The sequence below is a fragment of the Diplotaxodon limnothrissa genome, linkage group LG4 (genome assembly GCF_057381915.1).
Source record: "Diplotaxodon limnothrissa isolate DT_005_m linkage group LG4, D_limnothrissa_male_GT1.1, whole genome shotgun sequence".
In the NCBI taxonomy this organism is placed as follows: Eukaryota; Metazoa; Chordata; class Actinopteri; order Cichliformes; family Cichlidae; genus Diplotaxodon; species Diplotaxodon limnothrissa.
This window is the reverse complement of record NC_140599.1, coordinates 9,897,140-9,918,792: the sequence shown is the minus strand read 5'-3', so window position 1 is coordinate 9,918,792 and position 21,653 is coordinate 9,897,140. Positions and strand designations below refer to the sequence as shown.

The following is a 21,653-nucleotide window of genomic DNA, read 5'->3' as shown; positions in this document are numbered from 1 at the left end:
ATATACCTGGATAGAAAAACACACATGGATTGGCCCAGACATCAACATTATTGAAGCAGTGGGGGACCATCCTGACAGAGAACAGAATAAAAGGCAGTAACATCCAAAGAAGAGCTTTAAATGTCCTTCAGAAAGCCTGGAGAAGAAATTTTTGGAATGGAAAGGCTTACCTTTGTCCTTAGACTCGGGCTCGAGAAATTTAAGAAGCTCTGGGAAAAATGGGTTGTGTACTCCCCTTTGCACTGAATAAATGAATATTACCATGATGTAAGTAGATGCTATTACTGGAACTGTGAATGTCTCCCATGCTGACCTTAAGTTTTGTATTCCCATACTGTAAAATGATAAATAAAAAGTTATAAAAAAAAAAAAAAGAAAGCCTGGAGAACTATTCCTGAAGACTACTTAAAGACATAACAAGAAGCTGCCTAAGAGAGATCAGACTACTGAAGAATAAAGTTCATCATACAAAATATTAACTCTCGATCTTGTTAAAGTTAAACAAAGTTAAACTATGTCTTTTTTATTGCTGATATTTCAATACTAACTTGGCTAGTATTGAAATATCTGCTTGGCTAAGCTAAGCTAAGCTAGCTACTATGGCTAGCTTAGCTTATCTTAGCCAAAAGGAAGGAAGGTTTGTTTTCTTTGCCAGGAAATACTAACTGCTTCCAGGATGGTATGCTGTGATGTGATAATTATGAGGATACAGTTACCCAGAAAGCTTGCAGTTACAAAACAAGTTAAGCTTTCCTTTTTAAATGGTGAATCATGCATTTACAGGGCCGTGCCGGGATAACATAGCAAAGCAAGAAGATTTATTTCCAATATATTCCAAGCCTGCTTGAAATGATAAACAAATAGTTCGTTAATTACAATTGAATTACACAAAAACATCTTCAGAGCCACATTACATCAGCACAAACTAAACCAAAAATAAATAAAATGTTCACAGTAGATCAGGTGACGAATGGACTGGCACACCTTACCTTGGAACTATATTAGTTCACTCCATTAGTCCAAATTGCTTCCCACTAAAACCTCAGCTGACACGTATCCTCCGACAGCCATGATTTATTTTTACGCAAATGGCGCTATGTTGGTTTTCAGTTGCAGTAAAACATAAAGGAGCGTGAGCATTACATCTGTAGCTGCACGTAAACATGTAGCTACAGAAAGCAAAATGCAGCTAATGTAAGCCAAAAATGCCTGCTCTTGACCCCTGTGTTCCCATTTAGTATGTGCTTTATGTGATCACGCTGTGATGCACTTTCCTGTTTAACGGTGCGCCTCATGTTGTTTTACTATGTCATTATTTGTGTGGAGTGTGCGTGAGTGCCTGTGTGTGTCTAAAGCAGCACCCTGGTATTATTCTGTGATTGCGGTGTTGATTTGTCTTTTTGTGTTGGAATCCTCACTTGGAGGATGGGTTTCGATTGCCGCTGCTGCTGCTGTGTATGTGTGTATGCTAACAAGAGATTTTGTGCCTGCCTAAATGTGTTTATATGTGTGTTTAAAGCGAATTATGTGTGTGTATTTTTGTATGTGTGTGTGCATATTCCAGAGCAAGATTGGAAGTGGGTCTATTTCTTTTGCAGTCACTGATGTGCCCCTGTGTGTGTAATTGAAATACCTGAGTTATTGACTCTCCCTCCTCTCCAAGTCAAATAACTGCTCCAGGAGTGTGTGAGTGCACTCATTTGGAGGCTCTGGGGCAGAGCAGGCAACTCTGGCAGACCAAGACCTATCAACCACAGAATACACACACACGTGCATACCTAGTACAGAGCCTTTATGAGGCTAAATCTACTCAACTGCAGACACGCAGGCACACTGAGGCAACGTTAGAGGCAGAAAATCACACACATATGTATTAATAGAGGTGCTCATACGCACAGTCGTATGCCCAGAATACATTAGATTAACTTCAGTGGATCATATAGGAATGGAGATTTGCAGATGACATGCGGCAGCCAGTGCATTGCCTTTAGTTTCCTTATTAGTCTGCCCAGTTGATGGATGAGGTAGGGGGGAGTCTAAACCTAAGCTTATGCCAGCCTTTGGATACAAATTAGAGTTTTTTCATGGGACTTGCTTTTTGTCCTCATTAGAGGGATGCCTCCCATAATGTGACAGCATCCCTACAACCTGAGTAATACCTGACTTCTCTCCCATCGACACACACACAAACATATGCTCGCGTACATACATCTCTATTTTGCACAAACACACACGTTTCACACAGAGGAAGGCACACGTGTCTCTCCTCTCTCTTCCTCTTTCTGACAGCAGAAGTCCTGTCTCTGTGGTTGAACAACTCAGGCTTAGCCTCCTCTGTAAATGGGTGGCTGACTGCCTGACACACACACATACACACACATTCACATACGCGCTCACACACCTCCGTTTGCCTGCTCCTTCACTGACTGCTGGCTTCCTGCCCCTCACTCGCTCCATGCAGGATCACAGCCGTCTGCCAGCCTGCCCTGTTCTTCTCCATTCATCCCATTGTCACCACATTGTCTTCTGCCTCTGTCCCTCTGGAGGCTTCAAATCTCAGCTACATCCCCACTGCTTTTTTTAAAAACATTTTTTGTACATCTCTATCTTTTTTTCCCTAGCTTGCTTAATTCCTTTTCCCTCCCTTTGGTTTCTCTCTGCTCTTTTCTCTTATCAGCTCTCTCTTCTGTGGTTTTATCTGCTCTTTCTCTGCCTCTCCTTGTATCTCTCCATCTCTCTCTCTCCCCTGTCTCCACCGGCCATTCATCCCAGCGTATTGTGTTGTATAGTGTATTGTTGCCTTAGTACAGTAGCCAGCACTGACGTCAGCTGTGGATCCACAGAGAGGACAGTGAGCGGCTGTGAGGTGTTTTCAAAGCCTTGCTGGCCGGCTTCTTGTGCCTGGCTGACTGACTTGCTGGCCCTCGAATGCCCCTGTGGGAATTTTAATGCTCGCTAATCGATCACCTCATGCCAGCAGAGGTGATAATGTGGCCAGTCCCTAATTATTGTTGCTGTAAATGAAGAGTGGTGTTTGCAGCACTTCATTTTAGTCAAGCTACCAGCGTCTTTTCTTTTTTTTTTTCTTTCTCCAGTATCTCCAAACCCCACCTCCCGATTTTGCATTCGCCTTGCTCTTCTTTGAGCGTGTACTTTTCTCAAAGGCTAATGAAAATTCTGCAGACCTCTGGCACTCTGAATGAGTGTGCTGGACAGCACATTAATACTGCTCTTTAAGAAAAGAGAGATAGAAGGAGAAGGCCAGAGGAAATGGTGGTGGGGAGGCAGGGCGGCAGGGGTGCTCTATAGAGGATAAAGTGGGGGGGGGGGGGGGGGGGGGGAGTGCACAAGTCTGGAAATTCAATTATAACCGTGCCCTGGCAGTAATTCCAGTGGTATTAATGGGACGGCAGAGCGAGAGACGAGATGGATAGAGATGAAGAATGAGAGAAGAAGGGGCGGAGAAGAGACAGAAAGTTGAGCAACAAATGGATTCGAGTTAGCAGCGAAACACGGCACGACGTCAGAGCTCGCATCATTTTTTCATGATCTCGAGACACAGCTCCTGCATATTTCAAGCAGCACGGGGATAATGACATGTTTTCACTCTCATGGATGCAACGCGTTACCCTCATTACTTGCGAGAGTTCTCATCTTACATGCTCGCCGTACACCTGGACATGCTGCCTCAATCACGCAGCCCTGATCTCGGTAATGCAGCAACAAGGTAACAGATCAACCCACGTGAATCCCCTGGGAGGGCCAGGTTAGCGTTTGATGATGAATGAAGTGCATAAAGAGTCCTAAGACACCGGCACCAGTTCTGCCTGTTTGCCTGGTCTTACTGTCAGCTTCAAATTGCTCACATGCAATTAAAAAAAAACAAAAAACAGCCTCATTCTCATTCATATCATTTGCCACATTAGAAGCATGAATGCTGTGACCATAAACACACTACTGTACATTGTGTACACGCAAGTTGGACACTCGCAGAATGACTCACAGACACAAACACACATGCAAAATAACCTGCTCATGTTGCAGAACTGCAGAGTCCTGTCTAGACGAGTATTTCTCACCTCCTCCTCTTCTTCTGTCCACCTCGGTATTCTGTTTCAACACTCACGGCAAGACGCAGGCTCGGATATCAGTATGTAAGCAGTGTTTATTGGAGTGTCTGTAATGCTGTTTGGTTTGGTGTACATTTAACGTCTGTAGACTGAGTTTCTCCCAGCAGACAGACTCAGTCAGGGGTTACTGTGTGCCATTTCTTGTTTGTTATTTAAATCTAGTACTGTGCGGGCTAAAAAATGGCCTTGTTGGCTTTAATAAAACAAAAATGATGAACACGACGTGTGAGATTAAGGACAGCTTGAAGCCCTCAGAATTTGCTCCAGCCACCCCCGTGTACAAACTCATTAACAGAGTCATAAAGGCAACTAATGAAAATCATGACCGGTATCATTACAAGACCACTGGTGTCCTCTCGCCTTTTCCCTCTGCGAGCGAGAGAATAAAGGCAACTAAATTAATGTTCACACCAATAATGTTACAAAAACACCGCCGTCCTTTAAGTAGCAGCTATTCTCCTCTGCGTGTGCGCAGCCACCTAAATTAAAGTTCAGACCAGTGTTGTTGCATAACCGTTTACACTCCACATCTTTGTCCTTCTGTGTGTTTTTCTGTCACTTTCAGGATGACAACTCCATGTTCTTTCAGTTCGGCCCCTCCATCGAGCAGCAGGCGTCAGTCATTTTGAACATCATGGAGGAATACGACTGGTACATCTTCTCCATTGTCACAACGTACTACCCGGGTTATCAGGACTTTGTCACCAAGGTAACCGTGCAGCTGATACAACGCATACAATCAATCAGGATGAAAGAGATGCAGAACTTATGATGTGGATGTGTTCCCAAAAGCCTAGGCATTTTTAAAAATCTAATATCTAAGTTAGATATTAGTCAGAATATTCACTTATACTCCCAAATCTTTGCAATCAGGGATAATAACAATTAAATAATAAAAATAATAATTCAAAAAAAGTCCAAAAATAAATGTAGTTACAAGTAAGATTAAAACATAAATGTACTAACAAACAGACAAAATATATATAATATAATTTTGAATTTGATTTAGACGCTTGATTTTAACACATAAAGCACTACAGTTTTACTCACTAAAACCACAAGTGTGTTAGCCCTGCGACAGACTGGCGACCTGTTCAGGGTGTACCCCGCCTCTCGCCCTATAACAGCTGGGATAGGCTCCAGCACCCCCGCGACCCTGAAAAGGATAAGTGGAAGCTCCAAAAGGCACGGACACGACAAACGCACTTCAGTGTTCAGTGACTCCAATTAGCCTAGCAGTCAGCTATCAGCTACAGAGGCCTGACTTTAAGCCTTAAAAGTTGTTTTAAAAAAAATCACCCTCTGTATAGTTGTCATGAGTAGAAAGATAAATTAAAAGCATTTTGTGTACCAGACTGTAAACACGTGTATTTCAGCTGCAAAGTTTTAACTAGAGATGGCACGATACCACTTTTTTATGTCCGATACCGATACCGATATCATAAATTTGGATATCTGCCGATACCGATATGAATCCGATATAGCGTTTTTTAATCAACAAAACTGTTTTTTAAATATCTTGCTGCATTTTGTATAAGTTCATACTCAAGTTTAAAACAACAACTACACTAAAGCTATTCTGTTATACCTGTATGCAAAAAAAATGTTTCATAGTTCAGCAATACTGATCAATCTAATAAACTTAAACCTACACCATCCTCCCTATTCTGGTATTTTAAAGAGTACTTAGCATAAATATTAAGCAACCTAACTAATAGGGTTCCAACTCCCAGCAACAACAAAAATAAATAAATAAAAAATAGGGAACCACCCCTCACGCTCCACCTCATGATGCTTAATCGACGTAATCAACCTTAATTTGATGCAGTGTGAAAAAAATGCACAGAAATCAATTATTTTTCAAGAAATATTAAATAGATTCAACATCTTTCTTCAACAAAATTGCAGACTGCACAGATGGTACCTTCCCAAAGGAAAAAGTACTATAGCTTACTAGGGTATATATATTAGACTTAATAGTTACTATATACAGTAATGGACTTCTATTCATTTTGCATCAAATTAAAACTTTGGGTGTCAGATAATTATTTATTAAAAGCTAGACATTTTAAATGAGAATAAGAAAGAAAAGTATGTCTTTGTGCCCCCTTTTCCCTGTTAATGCCCTATCGGCCCCCCTGGCTAAACTTTGCTAGATCCGCCCCTGCACAGTTACCAGCGTCAGCTACGTAGAAAAAGATCCTCGAGTAGAAAGTAATATTAAATACATTCTAACAACAGCTGATCAAGCTTAAACGTGCTGCTGTTGTTCAGCCGCTGGTTTCCTCTTTCTGGTGCAAAGTGGGCCAAAAGCAAACTAGAGACACGGACTCGCGACAGAAAAGCTGATCAGCTGATCGTTAAGCAGTTTCATGATTGAAGTAGCAGCAAGAAGAGGCAGTCGCTCCATATATCGTTTGTTAAGCTTAACGCAGGAATGCTTTACAAACATTCAGAGATGGACTTACACACTTGCTTTACTTCTCTCGGGGATAACTTTGTCGGAGATGAAATGCCGGGTTGCTAGCGAAGCTCCAAATGCTATCCAGAGCACCGACAGGTCCCGCATGCCACAGCCGCTCTATCACGTGATGCATACTGCTCAGACGTGCTAACGTTCTGAGGTGAGTTACGGCGTGTTGCAAGTTTTGTGAGGTGCTTTCGTGATATTTAATGGATCGGATTACATTTTTTATTTTTCTCCGATATCCGATCCAGTAATTTAGGTCAGTATCGGACCGATACCGATACGTAATATCGGATCGGTCCATCTCTAGTTTTAACATGGGAGTCTTTGGAGACTGACTTTCTTTTGAAAGCGCTTGAATAACTGCATGACTGTATTTTTCAGTCCCAGGGGTTTTCAGGTGTTTTGTAACACAAACTGTATGATGCTGATTAGAGATGTGTTTTATAAACATTTAGTAATTTGTATAAACCCAAATGCCTGATCTGTGAAGTGAAGTGCTAAGTAAAAGAAATTCCAATTCAATCTAGTGATGTATCCACTTTGTTTTTAATAAACTGCTTCATCTTGGAACAATAAACTAAAATGCAAGTCAAACACACATTGAAACACACTGTTGACAAAAATAATAGGGTTTGAATTTTTTTTGTCTTGTTAAAGACTAAAGCAAAGTACATTGTGGTAATCAGCCCCTTCTACCTACTGCAGATTCGTAGTACCATCGAGAACAGCTTTGTGGGCTGGGAATTAGAGGAAGTTCTACTACTTGACATGTCTGTGGACGACGGCGATTCGAAGATTCAGAACCAGCTGAAGAAACTCCAGAGCCCTGTTATTCTTCTCTATTGCACAAAAGAAGAGGCCAACACTATCTTTGAGGTGGCCCACTCTGTTGGAATCACGGGCTATGGCTACACGTGGATCGTGCCCTCGCTGGTTGCTGGAGATACTGATGTAGTGCCGGCCGAGTTCCCCACAGGTAGGAAATCTGAAACTGAACCAGAGTTCGGACTTAAAATTGGATCACAATGAAATCATAATAAATGATCTTTTATTGCTTTCAACTTAAATCCTACACATGTGGAGTTTAACATTTACATAACATTCAGTGATTAGGTGAGAATTTGGAGTGTTACAAATACATCCATTTTCAGTACAGAAGATTGTAAATGAACCACGGCAGACCCGATAAGATTTTTATGCTTTTCAGCATACTTTGTTATTACTATTGCTGTTCACAATCACACGGCTGCAGCTTTGCAGCTTGCAGTCATACACCTACCAACAACAACAACAAGGCGTGATTGCGGATGCTGCTCAGGTGTGTCCGCCTCCCCTGCAGCGGCCCTGCAAACCACGCCCGCCACAAAGATGTTGCCCTAAAATGCTTGTTTTAAATCATAATTGTACGTACCAAAGTTACCAAAACATGTAAATGGCCCAGCTTTTATTGCTAGTTGTGTCAGCTTTAGCATCAAAGCTGCAACAGACACCTCCGATAATCAAAGATCGGCCTCTGCATGGCTGCTGTGGAAATTTTTGCAGAACTGCGTAGTGGATGCACACTGGATCTGTTGTTTTCTCAGTTCACGCTGCAGCATGTCAGTAGGGTTCAAGTCTTGACTTTGACTTCACCATAAGTTTAGTTTATTGCTTTTAAGCCGTTCACAGGGGGGGTAATTCTTGTGTTCAGGATCACTGCACCACTGCATACCCCAGAGTGACAGACTGATGACCTGCCATTGTCCCCACTGTCACTGTCAGAGACTTTCTTTAAGGGAGCAGAATTCATGTTTTCTGCAATAATCACAAGTCGGCCTGTAGCAACATAGCATCTCCACTTTATACAGCTTCCCTCAGCTTTGACCGTTGGTAGAATGATTTGTTTGTCTTTGTTTGGTTTATGCAAACTGTGATGAGACTCTTGGCCTCGAACAAATCCATAGAGTATTCTTCCAAAAGGTTTTGTTGATGCAAAATTAATAAAAGCCTTAATGTACTGTTGGGATAGCACTGATTTTCACTTTACCAATTCTTGTTGCCATTTTAGCCCAGAGCCTTCAGGTTAGCAGAGTAATAAACTGACCTTTGTTGAGTTTAGACGTGACTTTCTTTGGATGTTTTTGTTGGGTTGTTTGAGACTTTCCAGAAGTTGTCACTGTATTAGAGGAATTCTGGAAGGTCAAGCACCTCTTTGAAAGTTCAATCTTGTTTCAAAATCTTCTTTTATAGATAAATCCTTTGTGGACGTGCCTTAGAAATAGTCTCATAAACCTTTCCAGAAAGATACTTCAATCACATTTTTTTCCTTGTCTCATGTCTTTTGGCACACTGTGCTAATGTTGAGACTTGAATCGGGACTGGCAATGTATATTGTGCAGACTATATATGAAAGTTAAAGATGGCCACTCAAATGAGGCAAAGAGTTTCCCCGCCCATTGACGTCCTTACAAGTTGACAGCCTGAGGACTCGCCCCCTGCTGGCACTTAGAAAGAACACAAGTTTTAATTTCTTCATTTGCTTCATTTTTCATAAGAAGAAGAAGCTGCAGCCGAGCTGTGGTATATGTCACGGCTGCCGAGGCGAGCCGTGTGGAGTTGGAAGAAGGACCCAAGATGCAGGCAGTGGATGAGATACCGGTGGTTTTATTTACAGAGGTGTAGTGGCAAACAAACAGTGGGGCATAACAAATAACTAAAGACACCTAAACTGGGAGGACTAAAAATAACAGACCTGGGAGCATACGACAACGGGATGAGAAGCAGAGAGACGCAGACAGGGAACAGGACACTGTGGAAGACAGGGTAACAGACTGACACGGAGTTACACAGAACTTAAACAATCATCATCTAGAAAATGATAACAAACTAAAAGCGCTGGGTCACCGACCCAGGACCATGACAGTATATACTGCACCACATTACAGAAAAGCGTTTTGTTTCATTTCCAAAACAGTGATAATGATATAGTAAACTTCTTTTAGATCGGTCCTAAAAGCGACTCTCTGTATTTGAAAATCATAATGATCCGAGTAGAAACAAAACCAAAGACGGACAAAGACGGACGGCAGAACCACTGAAAAGCTATTCCTTAAATTTTCTTTCCAGTTCACTGTTGGATTGTTTTGTAAGACAAACTGACCTTTTCTAACAAGAAATGAGGAAGCCTCTTTTCTCCACAGCACCACCGGAGGTAACCTTTTCAGGTCAAATGTGAAACCAAAGTGATGTCTAAGTTGGGGCACATTAAAACACTCAACCTGCTCATGCAATTTGTCAGGCAAACCTGTCAGGCTGACTCATCGAAAACGACACTCAGCGCTTGGGGGTGGACAGACACTTTTTAGAAAGGCCATCTCTCAGTGGGAATCAAACCTTTAACTGTTAGTGATGTCCCCACCGTGCTAACTAATGGAACTTTCCTCAACTTTTGGCTCTCTGTGGGAGAGAAAACTGTAGAGGAGGTAGTATATCTAAGCTAGACGTATGAGCGCTGTAATTTGTTGGTGTTTGGCTGGTTGATTTACAACGGAGGGGCGAAATTACACTGCCGCCTGTTCTCAGCAGTTTCTGGGAAATGGTTTTCCAGGCGGAACCTGAGACCGTTGTCCCGTTCAGGCACCGTAACTCAAACCTTTTACCTCTGTTCCCCTATTGGCACCCACAGATGATTTACTCTTGAGTGGGAGCTAGGAGTGTGTTTGCAGGCCGGTCTGTATGTGTGTGTGTGTGTGCTTTTGTTTTTGTTTCAGTGTGTGATGTCTATGTGCATTTGTCTGTGAAAGTTACGATTGGTTCAGGGTTTAATTTGCATGAGAAAATAATGAGCGAATGTAATCAAATGGGTTGTGTGTTTGCGCACTGCCGTGTACTTCATATGGTGAAGGACGACCGGTGTTTACTCGTTGGACAGGGTGAACCGAATTCTGTGCGCGTTTGTGTCACTCTGTCTGTTACAAGTTAGGGTTCCACTCTATAAAGTTTGATATATCACCGTATCAGTTATGTAAATCACACAACAACGTCCCTCTTGATTTATGTTGCCGCTGAGATAATCGCGTCTCGCTCATGTACCGCCTGGATGATTGCAAAGTAGAGCTGCGTCGATGGACACACACAAAACTCTTTCAGTTAACACTCAATTATCATGACATGACTCACATGGGACAAAATGACACATTTCAGGCTAAATGTCGTCCTCCTGTTTCGTGCGTGATGAACAGGATACAGAATGTGCCAAAATAACCGCACAGAATTCTCAAAGTAAGACGACTTTTTATGACGTCGCTTGTGTCAAAAACATGATTATTTAGATCATACCTTTACTTAAAATGTCATTAATACAGTGTTTTAAGACAGCGTGCAAAGAAACCATGAGTATCCAGATGGCCAAGCTTTGATTCACAGCTCTTCTCCTGTAGGATCTGTGCTTGTTCGTGCTGCTCCTGCCAGAAATATGAAAGTGATGGTTGGCTGACGAGTTTCCTTTAAACAGCTTCAGCAGTGACAGTCTGTAAAACCTGTACTGAGAACAGCCTCACCTTTCTAATCACTAAAATGCTAAAGCTTTCCAAATGCCTCTGCTTTGTGGTTTTGTCTTGAAGTGCAAAAACGTAGAAGAATAGCATCAAAATCCTAGCAGCCTAAGAAAGTTAGCAACTGTTAACTCTATATTGCCCTGACAGATATTTATCAGCTTGATGACATATTGGCCTATAACAAACACGAGTCTACATATGACAACATATGAGTTGTCCAGAAAGACGCCAATTTAAAAACGTTATTTTTTTCTGGAGTGAAGCAGCGTCTTTGTTGCCGGTTCCTTTTTAAAAAAAAAAGATTATTCTTATTTATTTTTTTGCCTTTCAGCCTTTATTGGGTAGAAACAGTGGAGCTAGTCAGGGAAGAGGGGAGAGAAGGGAAGACATGCAGCAGAGGACTGCAGGTCAGACTCGAACCCGGGCCTACTGCTCTCTGGTCAATACTTCCAGGCATGTAGACACGAGTAAGAAGACCCGCTGAAGTTCTGAATATCTGAATGAGGATTAAAAAGGTCATTTCAGTGACCGAACGTGGTGTAGTTGTTGTTGTCAGAAATTGCTGATCCACTGGGATTTTCCCACACAACCATCTCTAGGGTTTACAGAGAATGGCCTAAAAAGTGATCGAGTAAACAGGTTTTCTGAAGGTGAAAATGAAAATAACCCCTCATTACAGCCGAGGTATTCATATAAACACAAAACACATTAAATCTTGAAGCAGATGGGCTTCAACAGCAGCTAAGAGCAGGAAACTGAGGTTATTGTTTTCACAGACTCACCAAAATTGCACAATAGGAGTTTGGAAAAACACCGTCTGGTCTGATGAGTCTTGATCTTTCTTAAGGTATTCCATGTGAGAGTCAGCTTTCATACCGTTTAGGTATGAAAACATGGATCCACCCACGTTGTATCAGTGGTTCAGGCTCGTGGTGTTGGTGGAAATGGTGTTGGGGACGTCTTAGTTCCAATTAAGCATTACTTCAGTGTCACAGCCTGCCTAATTATTGTTGCTGACCATGTCCATGGATGCTTTCAGCAGGATAATACACCATGTGACAAAGCTGAAACCATATCAGTCTGGTTTCTGAGTTTACTTAGTGCCTTGAATCTATGAGGAATTAAGCAGCTCTGAACACAAAAGATGATCCAACGTGGGACTAGCAAGGTGTACCTAATAATGCAGCTAGTGTGTGTATGTAGGACATGCTTGCATGTTTGTTTGTGGCATCAGTTGGGATAGTTCTGGAAAAACCAACATGCCTTGTGTAAGCATCGAGATCAGAAAAGCCAAATTAAGCCTGCAGCAAGTGGCAGTCAAGCGCACCAACTTCTGAATCAGCACAGAGTGAAATGACACCGCGACACCGCATGTGACTGTTGGTTTCGCTGGTTGTGTCCTCTGTGGACTCTGGCGGTTCAGGGTTCACCAGGAGGTGCATGCTAGCTGTGGGCCTAATTTACTTACAAGGCACACTTAATAATTTGCACCGTGTGTGATGAAGAGCCTCCAAATCTCACGGGTAATTCCGCTGATCCCTTCCTTAAGTAGCGCTTTGGGAAACCATCTCTTCACCCACTCCTTCTTCCTTCTTGCTTCTCTATATTTTGCTGCTGTTCCCTCACTTTTCTGTTTTTTTCTTCTGTGTTACTATTTCAGCCTCCTCTGACTTGCTCCCAAGTCTCAGCTCCCTTCATCTTCCTGTGTTTCTTGAGTCTGTATCTTTGTGTCTCTGCTGCTGCCTGACTTTCTCTCTCTTCTGCTCATTCTGTCACTCTTTCCCCTCCTCTTCCCTCTCAGCTCTTTCTCTCCTACTAACAGCCTTTCTGTCTCTTTTTTCCCTTGATCAAAGTTGCACACTACTGCCACACACACTGTGTTAATGTAACCACCCAGTCTGACATCACTGGCATTAATAAACTGTTTCCAGAAATATCTGCTGTTATGCTTTCCGATCAGTTTGCTTATTGTGGATGCGTTATGTCTGCAGTGTGATTTAGGTTGTATGTGTGAGAGGGAGATGTCCTGCCACATTGTAATACCTTGTTACACGCCCAAAAGAGAGCTGCGACAATAAGACATCAAACCGTCCGCCCGCGTGCTCCCGACACACACGTCTCGCCTATGTCTTCCTGGGAAGAAAGTCGCGCCCTTAAAGCAATAAAAAGTCAAGCATGTAAAAAGGAACGGGGAACGGAGCGAGTGGTGAGAAAGTGTCGACAATGTGTGACATGAGATGTGGTCCTGAAGGGCCCGAGCTGTCAGTGCAGAGGCCCCGTGAGGAAGGCAGGTTGCCAGGCTGCCTGTCTATTTCTGCACGCTGACATGGTAGCGGGCTGGCTGACATGTGGTCATACATTGTCAGATAGATGCAGACCTGCTGATGGACAGAAAGATGGACAGATTAAAGAGTCAGATAAATTACAAGCTTACAAACCCTGAGAGCTTGAACCCAGGGGGCCTCTAATGGCTCCTAAACAATCAGCTGTTGGCTGTTTTCAGAAGTCATAAAGGCATTTTTGTAGCCAATTTTAAATGCGGAGGTAGTTAAGACTTTTGACTTGAAAGGTTTGAGCGTTAAATTGTTTGTTCGGCAATGCCTACCACTGCTTCAGCCACTGCTGTCACACCTTCTCTAACATGACCACCGAACACAGAAACGCTTGCTTTTTTCTTAAAAGAAAAAAAAAAAGATTTCCATGTTTGCTGATTGGATCCTTTTAGTAATAATTGGGTGGTGAACATTTTAACTTTACACCACCCAATTAATATTAAACTTACACCTGCTCCAACTTTGAACTGTAACCTAAGCCAAGAAGGCATGAAATTGTTACCAAATGATGCTCCAAAATGAATCCCTGTGTACCGTGCTTAAGGACAATCCCCTTGTTGGGGCGACCGTGGCTCAGGGGGTTGGGAATCGTATCTGTAACCGGAAGGTCGCCGGTTCAATCCCCTGGCTCTCTGTCCTGGTCGTTGTGTCCTTGGGCAAGACACTTTACCCTATTTGCCTACTGGTGTTGGCCAGAGGGGCCGATGGCGCGAAATGGCAGCCTCGCTTCTGTCAGTCTGCCCCAGGGCAGCTGTGGCTACAACCGTAGCTTGCCTCCACCAGTGTATGAATGCGAGAGTGAATGAATAGTGGCATTGTAAAGCGCTTTGGGTGCCTTGAAAAGCGCTATATAAATCCAACCCATTGTTATTATTATTGTTAAATCCAGCATGATGAAGTCCTGAACCGCTGAACACGGGAACTTAATGACTGGTCATTAAAAAGAGATAAAGATTTATTGCTGGGAAACATGCACCATGAGTAATCAATTAATGATGACTATTAGTCATGGGTTTATTGTAATTAAAATTGAATATTGTAATGGATTTTATTGCCAATAACAGCTGTTTAATATCAGTGAAACTCATTTTCATAGCATCTGTGTTTAATACATCCCAAAGAGCCTAACAGTAAGTTAATGCCTTTTTTTAAACAAAAAATGTAACATTAAGAAAATATTTTCACATTCATGCAAGTTATTGTCGGGTTTTTAGGATACCTACAGGAAATTTTGTGTTTGCGATTCGCTGCCTGCCACCAGGCTGTCCTCAGCCTCGAGAATGCTTCGAATACCTACAGAGAAGGACGTGGTGGAGGAACGACAGGTATCCTGGCAAACAGCTGAATGGGCTGATGGGCACTTGGAAGGGCATCGGGAGAGATGGGCATGGAGGCACACAGACAGAGAGAGACCTGCAAATAAACATTCCTAAACATTTGACAGATTGTCAAATGCGAACAGGAGTCGGGCAGACAGAAGGACAGATAAGCAGGCGTGCGGAGAGTGCAAAGGCCGACAAACAGACCGTACAGAACGTACTTTAGACAGACAGATGGACAAACACAGCAAGATGATAGACTCTTAGTCAGTCAGAATGGGAGTGCTATTCATCTGCTCCCTGAGTCACTACGTAGTGTATGCTCTGTCTCTTGGAGTGTGTTCAAAGCATGTACACTCTATATATCCTAGCACACTGATCCCCCTGTCTCCCCGGTTTAGTTTCCTCCATCTGTCCGTCTCGCTGTGTCTTCACTTTCCTCTGTAGAATCACTCCTTCCCTTCTCACCTCCCTTTAAAACAAAAAACCCTTCATCTACCTTCTTTCTGCATTTCCTCTAAACGATCTCTCTCCTCTTCTTGCTTCCAGGCCTGCTCTCTGTCTCCTATGATGAATGGGACTACGGCTTAGAGGCGCGGGTTCGCGATGGTGTGGCGATCATCACTATGGCGACTTCTACCATGATGATGGACCGCGGGCCTCACACCCTCTTGAAGTCTCAGTGCCACGGAGCTCCTGACAGAAAGACCCCCATCTCAGGCAACCCCAACGAAGTGCTCAGGTGAGTGAAGGTGGAGAGGGCGTAGCATGTCAGAGCAGCATGATCACACTTAATGGACCCAGTCTCAGTTAGTTTATCTGGTTTCGTCGGCACTTATAGTATTGCACGCAAAGCAACACTGTGACATTTAGATGTACGATTCGAGGGTCTTTGTTGTCATTATGCAAGGATAACGAAATTATAGTTTTATTTTCATTTTTCTACATTTGTGACACAACTTCCAGTGACGCTGGAAATAATTAGAGTCCGTCTGCTATCAGTTTACAATGAATGGTGTCGAGTTGGCAATGGCATGCAGTCTGTTGCGGTGATTAACACAGTGAATTAAATCAGTGAAAATCACAAGTCTGTTGCTGTCTGCATATACAGAAATTTGCATTAATCACAAATTCACATTAGCCACTTATACTCAGAGTCCAGCCAGAAACAGAATTTCATGCCCCTTTACTGTTACCTGGACAAATACCTGTTAGTTAACAGAAGTCTGAGATTGAACTATGATCTGGCACATCTTCATCCAGTTCTGAAACCGCAAAAAAACTTTTAAGCAGGGAAAACAAAAAGATTAAGTAGCATTAAGTGACATCTTGGATCTTACTTTTATTAATCACAGAGCTTCTGGTGGTGTGGTTTGTGTTCTTTATCAGTAAGCCTGCTTTCCCATAAAACGTTCAGCTCTCTGCTGGATGTTGCCACTTGCGCGCTGCTTGAATATGTCATTCTGCAGTAGTCTCGGTGTTCTCTAGGAACCACGATCCTTTTCCTTTGCTTTCTGCCCTGCAGCAAGCCGGCACATATCTCACGAAAACCAGCTCTGTGGTGCAAACCATACACTTCTGTACAATATAGAAGAAATGCCACAAAGCACTGGTCGTGTTTGTTTAAAGCTGTTTATTCACGCTAATGTGTCTGAGTTGATGTGCGAGTCATTTGTGGATGTTGCTTTAAAATTGCACCGTTCTGGTGGTCTAACATCCCCACGATCACCATGGCACCGTCATCATTGGTTCAGCAGATGTTGCAGCACGTGCGTGTTAGCATCTCCATCCCCTGCACGCTGTGATCATCCTCCCCCCACGTAATAATACCCTATGCACAAACACCCCTTCACATGCTGCCATCTTCAGGAAAACCGACCCCACCCCTTCAGCTGTCCGTCCCAGCAGCAGGCCTTTTGAACTGGATGTGAAGCCTAGCGTCGGGCTGCGCTTTGCTCTGCGCGCCGCCTAATTGGTCCCAATGGCGTTTCAGTCGGCGAACACTATCCCCTGTCGTGCTGCGCTCCAGAGCTCAGCGCAGCATTATATTCAGTGGCGGTTTCACCCCTCCGCGACTCTGCGCGTCTGCTGGAGATAGATGTGCGTGGGTATGTGTGTTTTTATTGCCCTAAAGAGAGACCAACTGTCAAGGAAAGCCACGTGTGCATGTGTGCACAGGTGTCGTACAGGGCAGCATATGTGTGTATGCTTGCTAAAGAGACTGTCAGTATCGCTTCAGGACACCGGTGGCAGATCACAGACACTTGCACAGAAAACGAAATGCACTGACCCCTTTTGGCTGATTCAAATAGTCTTTTTCTGCCTTCTCCTGCAATTTTTCTGCTGAATGCAAGCACGCATACATCCCGAAATACTCTTCTCACGCTCATAAGACGCCAGAGAAACGTGGAGCCTACTGTGGAAACTCGGGCTCTTCTTTTGGGATGTGTGTAATTTTTTTGCTCATGGTCAAGCTTAACTGCATCCTGCTCAAAGGCAACAAAACTTTGTTGTCCAGTCAACTCTTTGGATGTCATTTCAGCCCCTGCCTGTTGTTCTCTCCTTTCTGAACCTTTTGCATTTGTTTCACCACTGCTTACTGCTTTGAGATAACAGTGGTGTTTATGGCAGCTGCTCTTGCCCCAGAATACAACCCCCTCCTCTCTCTTCTGTTCATGTGTTTGCCTTGCTGTGGTCTGCTGCGCACTGCTTTGTTCTTCTCAACTCTGCTGTGGTCTCTCTGCCGCGTTCTCTCTGCTCTGCTCGGCTGTCCTCTCGCGCCCCGTAGTCTTCTGTTTTTGTTCTGCCCTGCTCTGCTTTTTTCCCCCTACATCTGCTCTGCTTTGTTCTACTTTTATTCTGTTCTGTGGAGGGCTGCTCTACCGTTTTATCTTCTCACACCTCCTCGCCTCTCCTCTTGTCTCCTCTCCTCTCTTCTCTAGTGATTTTTCCTCTCATCTCTACCGTTCTGCTCCTCCCTAGTTGGTGCCTGCGCTGCAGACCTGCAGTTTTATAATCAACTTAGCTGTGTTGTTGATTAGATCAGTTGCAAACACTGCTAAGATCCTTTGCCCCTTTTCTGCTTTAACTAAATTTGTTTGGTGATAACCTTTGTCTTCAAGTGTTCAATCAAGAGATTAGCATTTGGCCTAGAGTCTATATATTAGAAAGTGAACGAACGCCTAGTTGCCCGGCTTGCGTGGCTGCTTGGCTGCATGGACCGATGCCCACCCGCTCGATTCGTTCACTACTAAGTGAGTCAACGAATGAAAGATGGATGGACGGCAGCTCAATCAAAAAGCTCTTTCCTGCGCCTGGGAAGCCTTACATTTTGTGTTCTCTCCAGTGAATACAAACTCCATTTGTAAAAATTTCAAGCAGACCTTTAAAGTAAATCATTAATAAACCAAGCAGGGGCACAATTAATTCTAAGCTGTCGAAAATGGCATTTAGCAGCTAAACCTGAAAATGAAGCTTTCATCTCAACATATTAAGCTGGAAAAACATCCATGGAAAATGGACCAATCAGAAACTGATTCACTGATCAATATAGGTCCCGAGCTTGCCCCACTGCTAAGTCACAATCCACATGTGCCAATCTGAAACATTTAGGTAAATAAACTAACTATTAGTGCTATAAAATTGGGTGCTTTAATGTTTACACACACACGCTACAGATTTTACTTGTAAACCCATATTTTTACTGCGATCTACGGTGGCCCTGAGAGGTCAAACATACTTAAGAAAACAGCAGCAAATAGAAAAGTGCAGCAAAACACACGAACCACAACGGAAATAGAAAAATACACAGCAAACGCTGACAAAAACCAAAAACAATCTCACAAAACACAACAGAAGTGTTTTTAGGGACACAAGAATGTGTCGGACCAGCTGCAGAAGTGAAGCTAACAGTAAGCAAACATGCTAACAGCAAACATGTATCTACAGCGGGGGTGGGCAATCTCAGTCCATGAGGGCCGGTGTCCCTGCAGGTTTTAGATCTCACCTTGGGTCAACACATCTGAATCACATGATTAGTTCGTTACCAGGCCTCTGGAGAACTTCAGGACATGTTGAAGAGCTAATTTAGCCATTTAAATCAGCTGTGTTGGTTCGAGGACACATCTAAGACCTGCAGGGACACCAGCCCTCGTGGACTGAGATTGCTCACCCCTGATCTACAGTATTATATGACAACATAGATGAATCCTCAGCTTCTTTTCTCCATGTGATCCTTTGCATTTCTTAGTTTCTGGTACATTATAAACCACGGCCGCTGCAGATAGCCTACAGGGTAGAAGTTCTCCAGTTGGGGATCTCAGGTTTAAAGAGTGGTAGCAAGTAGCGAGAAGTACCTGTACCTTCTTCTTGCTTTAGATATATTCCACAACATTTTTTTAGGATGTCTTTGAAGTGCGTGATTAAGAATCTGAAGCAGATGGTGAAGAAATCAAGGAAGGACGGTGGCAGTTATCCATTTTTAAACCTTCTTAAAAGCCGATGATTATATGGAAATATATATGTCCCAAAGTACGAGTGAAAAATTTGTATTGTAGCTCCAACACAAGTTGGTCCAGCTTGTGGATTATACACGAGCTAGGTCAGTAAGAGATGCATGGGAATATGTAAATTGAATCTAGTTTACATTTCAATCTGCTGGTGAACGAGGAAGACTGGCTCTAAGGTCACGGTCATCTACTCGAATTTATAAGCCATACATTAACATTTTCTTGTTCGTCCCTCAGTGCCTCATAGAATACCACAAGAGAAGGACGCGTCACTCCACTAAGTAAATTAAGTCCATTGTAGCCAGCGCTGTGACATTCCAGCTAATTCTACAGCATGAGCCTGACAAATGAAGATAGCAGGAAGGGGAAGAAGAAGAGTGCAAAGCACAGAGGAGAGGGAGGGACAGAGCGAGGGAGAGGTGGCAGTAGAGGCCAGCAGCGAGCAATACACAACAGTGTGAGAATCATGAGTTTGACAACACTGGCCCTGACCTTGCCAGGCGTGGACAGGTTCCAGATGAGGTTGGTCTTGGAAAGGTGTCAAGTGCTTTTAAGCTCCGTGGGCATTTTTGAACTTCTGTGGCCTCAGTAAGGCTTTCAATATGGGGTATATATCTATATATATTTAAGCACATACACGCATGCTCTGGATACAGAACAATCTGCAGTTGCATTTTGACCCTGTTGCGCTGAGAAATGCCAACTCAATGGGACCGTGTCTGACTCGGTGTTTGCGCGTGTCTTTGTGTGCATGTGCGTGTGAGTCTGTGGAGCCCAGCTGGATGTGTGTGTTTATGGGGCAGGCAGTGGGAGGTGGCAGATAGGTACCTGTTTTTGATGGGGCTTGATTGGAAGTAGGTCAGGAATCTTCTCTCCTCTTTCTTCCATCTCCCGTCTCTCCATCTTTATTGCCTTGCTCCTCCTAAATCTTTTCATCTGTCCTGTCACTAAATCTCTTTTTGTCTGCCAGGTTTATCCAGTCCTCTGCTTTTCTGTGTTTCTTATTTTATCTCACATAATCTTTTCCTTTCCCCAGTATTTTTTATTACATCCTTCTCGCTCTTTTCCCCTCCCCTCTGCTGCATCCCATCTTCACCTACCTCCTTTTTGCTGCAGGCTATTATAATTTTCAATTTGTATAGCAGTACAGTACATAGGTTTGTCTTTTAAGGTTTTTGAAGTTTTATTCCAAAATGCTCTGAAATTAGAAAATCAAGAGGAGAATATTGCCTCAGGTATCCATTATATCTGCAATGTAGACAATGCAGTGTGTTCGAGGGCTAGTGCTTTAAAGAAATGTCACTGTAATTAGTTTTAATTAAGTGCTGTCGATCATGTGTCAAAGCCACATATTGATGTCCACGCTTCTTCCCTCCTATTAGCGCAGCTTTGTTTACACATTCACTCGTTGTATATGGATGCCGCTGAATGTATATAGTCACACCTCCCCTCGCATTCACACATTATACCCCAAGTGTGCACGCAACAAAGCCTCAGTATGTTTTTCTACCTCAGCCGCACGGAGCCCTACATGGCTTGTTATCACTCTCAGTATAGATCCCTCCTCTTCAGATCCAGTGATTACACTGTACCACAGTAATTGCTAAGGAGTGTAATTCATAATTAATTCATGTCAGGGTTAATTTATTAAAACTGACTTATCAATATTTTACACAACTCCTCCATTATTCACACCAGAACATGCGCTCAAACCTATCTTTGTCAGGCCATGGAGTTAGCATGGGAAGTGTGCTGCTGCGTGCCGTGTTGTTGTGGCACAGCGTTGTTCTGGTTTGTCTTTAGATAAACCTATGCATGCAAATGGATTCGCTGCATTGTGGTTCATGCTGCAAAAAATATGAGGCGTTTCCTGAATGTAGAAATCGTTTTCTGTAGATTTGATTGGAGTAGTACATGTCGGACTCCGGTCAGTGTTACTAGCTTTTGTTCGCCAGGTGACGACAGCTGCTGCTGTTTGAATTTTAATTCACCTCATGTACAGCACAGCTGAGATACTCTCCTCCAGCTCATGCAGGAAACTGACAGGTTCAACAGGATATCAAAACATGCAATTTAGCGGGGAAGGTGGATGCGATTCTGTCTTATTATGCTAGTCACACCTGCGTATTCAGATTCCTACCATCCACATAACTTTATACCATCTCATGACACCTACAGTAACTTATGGAAAAGCAGGGATCGGTTTGTGTTCACATTACAGGAAGGCAGCGATGGTGACATGCAATCATCCTGTCACTCAGCTTTGGAATAACAGTCACCGCATTCTTGCAGCTCTAGTCTTTATATGCCTCTGTGAGGTTTGCTACATGGTAAACTGCATGGACTGTAAATAAAAGA

At 43.2% G+C, this 21,653-nt stretch overlaps 1 protein-coding gene across 1 annotated transcript in view; it reads left to right on the top strand.

Moving 5' to 3' along the window:
* grin2ba (glutamate receptor, ionotropic, N-methyl D-aspartate 2B, genome duplicate a) overlaps positions 1-21,653 on the top strand; it is a 97,967-nt gene that overhangs the window by 32,913 nt on the left and 43,401 nt on the right. The window contains exons 2-4 of the mRNA XM_085352106.1: positions 4,696-4,839; positions 7,306-7,576; positions 15,337-15,529. Coding sequence (XP_085208232.1) covers positions 4,696-4,839; positions 7,306-7,576; positions 15,337-15,529 — 608 coding nt within the window. The remainder of the gene's footprint in view (positions 1-4,695; positions 4,840-7,305; positions 7,577-15,336; positions 15,530-21,653) is intronic.